Source organism: Petaurus breviceps, unplaced genomic scaffold (assembly GCF_028583685.1).
Source record: "Petaurus breviceps papuanus isolate PSGF00001 unplaced genomic scaffold, PetGlider_PUasm1.0 90823, whole genome shotgun sequence".
Taxonomy (NCBI): Eukaryota; Metazoa; Chordata; class Mammalia; order Diprotodontia; family Petauridae; genus Petaurus; species Petaurus breviceps.
In genome coordinates this window covers 16,725,489-16,734,610 of record NW_027187352.1, presented here as the reverse complement: position 1 = coordinate 16,734,610, position 9,122 = coordinate 16,725,489, and the positions used below count along the sequence as shown (strand labels likewise).

Genomic DNA, 9,122 nt, shown 5'->3' with positions numbered 1-9,122 from the left:
GAGAGAGAGAGAGAGAGAGAGAGAGAGAGAGAGAGAGAGAGAGACAGCAATATCAGCTCCAGGCATTCTTGATTCCAAATTGTCAAAATTCATTCTGGAAGCATGCATCAGAAACAAGGCAGTCAAATTCATTCCTGAATCAGACACAGGATTTTGCATTCAGGCCCAGGGGGACAGGGCTGTATTGTTGATTTTTGTAGTGAGTTTGGGGAAGAGGTAGCCCACTTCCAATTTTCTAAAAAATAGACACCACAAAATGACACAAAATTAAGATGCATTAATTTATGAGTACATACTCGTTGTTCCTCATTACCCCGGTTTTTCTTTTTTTTTTTAAGCAGCATATAATTTTTACTTTGTTTTCTTCTTATTTGGATGGCAAGTGTCTATTCTAGCACCCCAGACAACTTACATAAGCCAAGTTCCAGCACACACTAAACTCCTAGCAGAGGTGAGGAAGCAGGAAATAGTTTCCAGTGAAGTCAGACAAAAACATTACCAGACATGGGTTTTAATGTCTCTCTGAAAGAAAGCCAGATGTGTGAATCTAGTCCAATTCTAGACAGATGGGTTAGAACCATATCTTGGTCTGGTCCCCCATCCAAGCTGTGTCCCTGGGAGTTCCTCCCACCCACACTCTTCTCCTCCCATCTGCTCCCATTGGGGAAGCATCACTGGGTTGGCAATGATTTTTTCATCATCAGAAAGGCATTTGAATGACATTCTGTTTGTATCTTTCTTGTGCCCTTGCTCTTTTCTATTACAATGATATTTATGTTGCAGCCCCCAGTTAGACTGAAAGCTCCCTGAGGCCAAGATTACAGTCTTACTCAGAGGTGACAGAATTCTGGCCCCAGAGTCAAGAGATTTAGCATCAAATCCTGGCTCTGACTGTAGTAGTTGTGTGACTCCCAAGGAAAAGGCCTTCATAACCATAATTCAGAACTGTTATCACAATTATCACAAACTCCACTTTGGGACAAGTACCATAATATCCTACACTTACATAACATACAAAGGAGGGGAGGGACAGGACACTTCCCCATGCTGGAGGAGAGACAAAGCCTCTCCACCTGCTGCCGAAGCCCTGGGGAGCAGGGCTGGGAGAGGAAAGAGCTCACTGAAGTCATCCATTCAATCCCTTCCAATTTTCATCATTTTTTTATTAATCAGGTGATAAACTGTTGTTTCTACACTGCTAAAGGACTGCGGATGGTGTTGTTATTCAGTTACTTTGTTGTAGCCTACTCTACTTGGGGTTTTCTTGGCAAAGAAACTGAGGCAAACAAAGTTAAGTGACTTGCCCAGAGTCACACAGCTACTAAGTGTCTGAGTCTAGATTTGAACTTAGGAAAATGAGTCTTCCTGACTCCAGACTGATGCTTCATCCACTGCAACATCTAGCTGCCCTGCAGATGGTGTCAGCTCCCATTAAATTTGGTATCCTGGAGCAAAGCCCTAGTTGTAAACTCAGTAATCTAGCCCAGTTAAGCTCTGAAGTCATAGAATCATAGATTTAGAGCTGGAAGAAACTTAGAGGTCATTGAGTCCAGTCCCCATATTTTACAAATTAAGGTCCAAGATCAGACAGTAAGCTATTAAATATCTGAGGCAGTATTTGAACTCAGCTATTGCAAACTCCAAGCCCAAAGCTCCAAGGACTTTGCCACCTAGTGGCTTAGCTATTTAACCTCTTTAAGCCTATTTATCCTGAGTTGAAAAAAAAAAAAGATCTAAAAATATCTCCTCTACCTCATGGGGTTAATTCTGAGGAAAGCTTTTTTTAACGCTAAATAAATATGTGTAATTATTATCATTCAACATTAATCTCCCCTAGTACCTAGAATAATGCTGTGTAACCCTCAGGCACTTAAATGATTAGGAAATGGAATAAAATGGAAAGCAATGGATGCAGAAGTTTACCAATGCAGCTTCTCTGTACAAGAATATTCAGTAGCTCCCTGTTTCTAAACTCCAGTTGGCATTTAAAGCCCTTCACAATGTGGCTCCACACCAGCCTTCCAAGTATATTCCTCACTTTCATATACTAGGCATTCCAGCCAGACTGACGTTCTTGTTTTTTTCCCTTTACACAACAAGCCATCTCCCAACTCTGTGCTTTTGAGCTGGGATGGTATTAAAACATGGCTGGAATGTTCTCTCTCATTTCTGTCTCTTGGCCTCACTAGCTTCTTCCATATCACAGGTCAAGTGTCAGTCTCTCCCAATGCCTCCCTCCTAGTTGTTAGTGTCCTCCCATATCACTTTATTTTTACTTTGCAACCTTTTTATTATTGTTTACTTTCTGGGCCATATTGATCTTCCTGAAGAGAAAGAATTCTTTTCCCATCATGGATTGGAAAAGATTGTTGCTGAGGTCACTTGGGGGAGGTCCCAAGGTGTGTCATAGATTCTCACTTACCCAATCTCTTTGCATCCTAGGTTGCCAGGTGGTTCCCTTTTTTTCTGTGTTCACATTCTTATGCTTAGTGAAACATCTTCATTGTCTTCTCTTGCAGGTGAATGGCATTGACCTTCGCGGAGCCTCCCACGAGCAGGCTGCAGCAGCCCTAAAGGGGGCAGGGCAGACAGTGACTATCATAGCACAATACCAACCTGAAGGTCAGTCTGGAACCCAGCTTCCGAGTTTTTAATGTGTGTGCGTGGGCATGTGCATGCTCAGATACAGTATGCTGAGTTATCACCAGTGATGTTTTCCTAACCATAATTGGAGAGGCATCAGTAATGGAAAACATTTCATTCAAGCCTCCAGAACTGACAGTTGCCTGTGTCTGTTACCTCTGTGCTTCTAGGCATTTGGAAATGTCTGCTTGAAAATAAGAATTTAATTAAACAGCACCTGGCATTAGTTTCATTTATTTTACTTTCATATCTATTATAAGTATTCTCTTGGTAATGGAACCTACAAAAACAAGTAATTAAGAATTAAGAGTCATCCATGCTGTGACAATAGACCGTTCTGTAAGCTATCTTCTCTCCTTTCTGTATTCCTTTAACTTTTTATGGCTAACATTACTTAAGGACATATAACTTTTTCTCTTACTTTCTCCCATGTCTGGTTTTGGTTAATTATTGTCATTCTTCTTGTTGTGCCTGCTGAAGGAATTTGGAGTTACTCAAATTGTGTTAGACTTTTAAAAAACCTCTAATTCTATGACCAGAATGGTGACCATTAATCAAATGGGAAGAAAAGCGTCATTCAGTACACTACTCCTAATTCTAAGAAAGGGGCCTTGATTAATTCAATTCTATATGAAGTGCCATATAAAGAATATGAAAAGATGATGCCTGTTGTCAAGGAAGTTGTTGTTATTCAGTCATTTCAGCCCTATCCAGCACTTCCTGACCCCCTTTTGGGGGGCTTCTTGGCAAAGATACTAGCGTACTGTGCCATTTCCTTCTTCAGCTCATTTGACAGATAAGGAAACTGAGGCAAATAGGGTTAAATGACTTGTTATGAAGAGTCAGGAAGACTCATCTTTGTGAGTTCAAATCTAGTCTCAGATACTTATTAACTGTGTGACCCAGGGCAAGTCACTTAACCCTGTCTGCCTTAGTTTCCTCATCTGTAAAATAGGCTAGAGAAGGAAATGGCAAACTACACTAGGATCTTTGCCAAGAAAACCCCAAATGGTCACAAAGAGTTGGATATGACTAAAAAACAACAAAACCAGGGTCACACAGTTAGTAAACGTCAGAAGCTGGATTGGAACAGAGGTCTTCCTGACTCCAGGCCCAGTGCTCTATCCACTGTACCATCAAGCTGCCCTCAAGGAAGTTGACTTACCCCAAGTTGATTTTACCCCAAGGCACAGGGAGGAAATGCAATCTTCTTTGGTGGGTCAATAAGGCAGAGTGCTGACAAGAGAACACAAGAAGTCAGCTTAGAAAGGTTTCTATCTAACTAGAGAGAGAATGGTTCCTTTAGTCTTCTTTTCAACCAAGTCCCTTTTGTTAGCTTGCTCTGTGATGTTGTGTGTTGGCCATTCATTGCCTTGGAACTTCATGAACCATTTCCTTTACAGCATAAATATATATACCAGGATCAAAGGAGCTACAGCTAAACAAAACAAAAGAAAAAAAAGGCATATATGCTTTCTTGTATTAGAAAAAATCATTGTCTTTTGAAACAGTGAAGTAGCCCCAGAATTGACTGGAAAGTAAGGGGTAAGTGCCATTACTCAGATGCCTATTTGAAAAAAACAAGGGACTTAATTCTTCCCTAGTCTGCTCCATGAGATCTTCACATTTCTTCTCAATCCACATGCCTGGCATCTAATGAGACAGAGTGGTTGTAAAGTGTCCATATCACAGTGGTAGGCAAAGAGACCTGTGTCAGTGCAATTTGATGCATGAATTAGGCTTCAAAAAGCATTCAGAAGTCATGGGTTTTCTAGGTAATTCTGACATTTTCTGCATAGTTAGTTTTGTTCAGCCTTCAACCACCTGCTTTTAACACCTAAGGCTTGGGGAAAGTACCTACTGACTCTTGTCTCATGGCCCAAGAATTTATTTCATAGAATTCTATGAGCTGATAAGACAGTTAAGGCTGTAACCTCATGCCTAAGGACCATCCCTCTTCCAAATGGAAGTCAAAGGAGCTTGGGACAGCTGTGCAAATAACCTTGAACAGAAATCCTTTCAGGCTTTATGGGTTACAACAAAGGACCAGTATGCCCTAGTTCTATCAGTTTACATCTTCATCTGTCCTCTGATCTGCTGCCGCCCAGCTTGTATTCCTTTAAGCAATCTGCTTAATTTGGGATCTAGTGCTATACTTTATCAGGAAGCCTATTTTCCAGAGCATGTCTTATAAGATCATCTAAACTGATTTTAAAAGAGCTTCTAAAAGAAGGAAAAAGAAAGATAAACAAGAAATAAACAAAAAAAGGTATGCTTCCCTCCTCCCACCAAAAAAAAAGAGACAGAATACAGATTGAATGTGCTTATGTGACCTGACCCTGACTTACCATTTGAAATTTATGCAGAAATGTGACTTAGGGCCTCCATAAAGCCTGACTAATTTTTTTTTTTTTGCTAATTTTTAATATTCACAAAAACATCAATTTGAGTCATCTCATAAGACAAACTAGAAAGTAAAAAACATAGAGCTCTCCCTATAATCCTGGTTCTATTGGATATGAAGTATTTGTGTTTTCCTGAAGGCCAGGCAAAGATGAGGTTTTCTTCCCTTCCTTGCATCTGTAACAAATAGGATAATAGATCTGAAAAGACCTTAGAAGTTGCTGGGTTTAGTTGCATCGTTTCTCTAAGGACACTGAGTCCTGGACAGATTAAGTGTATTGTCCAAGGTCACACAGCTTGCTAAATCAAGTCCACATGCAATTAAGAGCTGACTATGATATACCAGGCACTAGGCTAAGCATGCAAAAAAATTATTTACAACAACAACAACAACAGAAAAAAACAACCCCACAGCCTCTTGCCATCACAGAACTCCCATTCTAATGGGAGAAGACAACACACAAACAACTATGTACCTACAAAGTTATATTGTTGTTACAGTCTAAGTGGAAGGTAAACTCCAAGGGAAGGCTTTTGGAGGGTGAGACTGGAAAAGGCCCTTTGCAGAAGGTGGGATTTGCACTGAATCTTGAAGGAAGGAAAGGAAGCCAGGAGATGGTGGTGAGAAGGGAGATCATTCCAGGCATGGAGCTCAGTCAGGTAAAAGGCATGAGGAAAGGTGTTCATTTAGTAGGGGGATCAGGCTTGGGACTTTGTCACTGAATGAAGCAGGGATTGGAGTGAAGATGTACTTGAGAAAAGGGTACCAATTAGAAAGGTCTTATAATAGTCTTGGTCAGGGCTGATAAGGGTTCATACTAGGGTAGTATCTGGGAGAGAAGAGAGAAAGATGACCTATAGGATGGATGTTGGGACACTTGCCCATGGTCACACAGCTAGTGAATATCAGAGATGGAATTTCAACCCATGCCTGCCTGATTTCAAGTTCAACACTCTACTTACTATACCACCCTGCATTTCTATAGGGGAGGAGGATACTTGGATACTTAATGTGGAGTGCCATTTTAAATGATAGTACAAGGGACTGTCCTGATAGGTAACAGAACAAACAGCCTTTATTTCTCTCCAGAGAAATGCTTAACCTATTTTGGAGAGCAGATTCATTTCATTTAGATTCAACTTCTTATTTCCAAAGGACACATTTTACTTCAGTCATGTTCAAAGAAATATCATTATCAACCTAACTATTGGCTGATTTCCCTGAAATTCAAGTGAAGTTAGTGAGCAGTGGGAAGGATTGTCAGTTCCTTAGAGGGACTGTGTAGAGAGAGACAGAAACAGAGACAAAGATACAACAAGATAGGGAGAAAAGACAAACAAAGAGACAAGGACATAGAAAGAGACAGAGACAAAAAAGTGAAGACAGAGGGAGGGAGGGAGGGAAGGAGGGAGTGAGAGAGAGAGAAAATCGCTCCCACTTGTGTTATGCAGCCTTACTCATCTCCCACAGAACTGACTAGTGGCAATAAGTCAGTCAACACACATTTATTAAGTGCCTTCAATGTGCCAGGCATAAATTTCAGAAAATAGTTCCTACCCTCAAGGAGCTTACCTTCTATCTATATTTCTGCTTCAATGTATCTTATATTTATTAAGTACTTATTCTGTGCCTAGCACTGTGCTAGCCAGGGGTGGGGAAGCTATGGCCTCAAGGCCACATATGGCTCTCTAGGTCCTCAAGTGCAGCCCTTTAATTGTATCCAAACTTCACAAAATAAACCTACTTAATAAAAGGTTTTGTTCTGTAAAACTTGGACTCAGTCAAAAGGTCACAGCCAAAGTGCAATTATCATCTCCTATGTACTGAGACTCAGAGACATGAAGTGATATAACCAAATTAATGTGTCTAATGAGCATTAGAACTGAGGACTTGAACCCAAATCAAACAAAATAAGGTTTGTAAAGTGCTTTGCACAATACCTGGCACAGATTAGGTGGCATATATTAATAAATGTCCCTGTCCTTTCCGTCCCTTTTCCTGACTCTAGGATTTTTTCATGGCGTCATGCTTTACCCAGCATTTAAAGAGTATGATTATAGTGCAAATAACAGATTACATGGGATATTAGAAAGACTTCTAGAAGCACATTAACGGAGTTGAAGGATGTGCTCGATTTGGCCAGGGAAGAGGCTTATTAACTTAGAACCATAAAGGTCATTAGAAGTCATCTGGTATAGCCCTTCATTTTCAAGGTGAGAAAACCAAGGATCAGAAAGGTTCTGGGAACTGCTCACTATTCAGCAGGTAGTAAGCCACAGAACTGGGATTCAAAGACAGGTTCTCTTGATTCCAAATCCACTCTGTTTTTAATGGCAATATGGGGCCTTAAGGGAACTGAGGTATGCCTTTCCATAGCATGAACAAAGATATGCCAGTGGAAATGAATATCCTTTGTTAGGGGTTACTGAAGAGACCTTCCTTGACTTGAGGACTCATTTTGGTTATTGAGTTGTTTTTTATTAAGTTGCAATCTTGAAGTCTCTAAGGTCCTTTGTGGAAGGCCCTCTGCTACAGGGAAAGACTTAGAAAAATAGGTCATACTCAGGGCCATCAAGACCAGGTTCAGCCTGGTCTGCTGGTGAAAAAATTTATTTGACCCCCACATGAAAGATGGAAAAAGAGGAGAGGACCCAAGCTAAAAATCTTTGAATGAAATGTATGTTATTGTGGAGTAGAAAAATGCCTTGCCTAGTAAACAAATGAAACATGAAATTGGAAAAGAAAACATTTATTCCTAAAGAACATATATAAATAAAAATGTAAAGAACATATACAAATTACATGTAGTATATCAAATTATTAAAATCCATATTATAATATAAACTGCAACCTCACAAATTGTAATGAGGCAAATTGCAATGCTTGCGTAATGTGACATATTTTTAAATCACTTACAAAATGCAGCTGGTTTTTGTTTTTCACCAGAATGTAAAATGTTTATAATTTTGGCATGATATCATGTTTGCCTTCAAAACTAAGAAAGTATGACTATAGAAAATTTTCAATAAGTCATATTTTTTGCAAAATGTATATGTAAGCCATTTAACCTTTTGTATTTAAAGAATAGCTATACTTTACCATAATAAAATAAAATTGTACACCAAATTCCTACTGTATTTATAAAAAGCTATGTTTCTAATACTATTCAGGAAAGATGCAACTTCCCATAATTAGATGCAATAGCACGATCAAAACCCAATAGCAAAAGTTCCTATGGAGTGAGGAATCCTCAAAAATGCTGGTTCATAAACCAAGTTCACAAGCCATCATTCCAAATTGTGTGTACATTGAACATTAAATATATATAATTAAAAATATAGAGTTAAGAAGTACATTATTACTTCTTATTCCTTATATTAGTTACTGATGTAATAATGATGATAAAAAGAATTATGATAATAATAACTGAGTTGAAAAATCACAGTCTGTGCTCTCGAGAAGCTTGAGGACTAAAGGGAAAGTTGAAGATTTGACATAGATAAATCAGAATTCTGGGAGATAAAATGTAATGGGGCAAAAGGGGCAGAGAAGTTTGAGGAGGGTGATCCACTTTGGCAGTAGCAACTTTTTTCCTCTTTGTATTTCTTTGATGCATTTGATGATCATTGTGGCATATCATATGTGTGTGTTTAATATACACATATTACATATAATAGATTTATAGCTAGAAGATACCAAGAGATCATCTAATCTAACACCTTCATTTTATGGATGATGAGACTGGGGTTCCGAGAAGTGACCTGATTTGCCCAAATTGAAGCAAGTAGTAAGTGACAGAGGCAGCATGTGTCAGTTTCACCCTTCCCTTCTCTTGGCTCACAGAGAGGGAACAGCTGGTCTGCACTTGGAAAAGCATGATGGAAGCTGAAGGGTCAGCTCCTCAGCCCACTCATAGCACATTGCTTCTTTCTCTCCATAGATTTCTTTCTCTTTTTTTTATCCTTCCTTCTTTCCCTCCTCCATTCCTTCCCTTTTTCCTCCTTTCCTTCCATCCTTCCTTCTTTTCTTTCTTCTTTTTCTTATATTCTTTGTTATTTTTTCTTGCTTTTCCCCT

General features: G+C 39.3%; 1 protein-coding gene across 24 annotated transcripts in view; it reads left to right on the top strand.

The window, feature by feature from the left end:
• DLG2 (discs large MAGUK scaffold protein 2) overlaps nt 1–9,122 on the top strand; it is a 2,470,643-nt gene that overhangs the window by 1,994,716 nt on the left and 466,805 nt on the right. For all 24 annotated transcript variants that reach the window (XM_069070968.1, XM_069070969.1, XM_069070964.1 and 21 more), the window contains one exon: nt 2,520–2,622. In XM_069070968.1, coding sequence (XP_068927069.1) covers nt 2,520–2,622 — 103 coding nt within the window. The remainder of the gene's footprint in view (nt 1–2,519; nt 2,623–9,122) is intronic.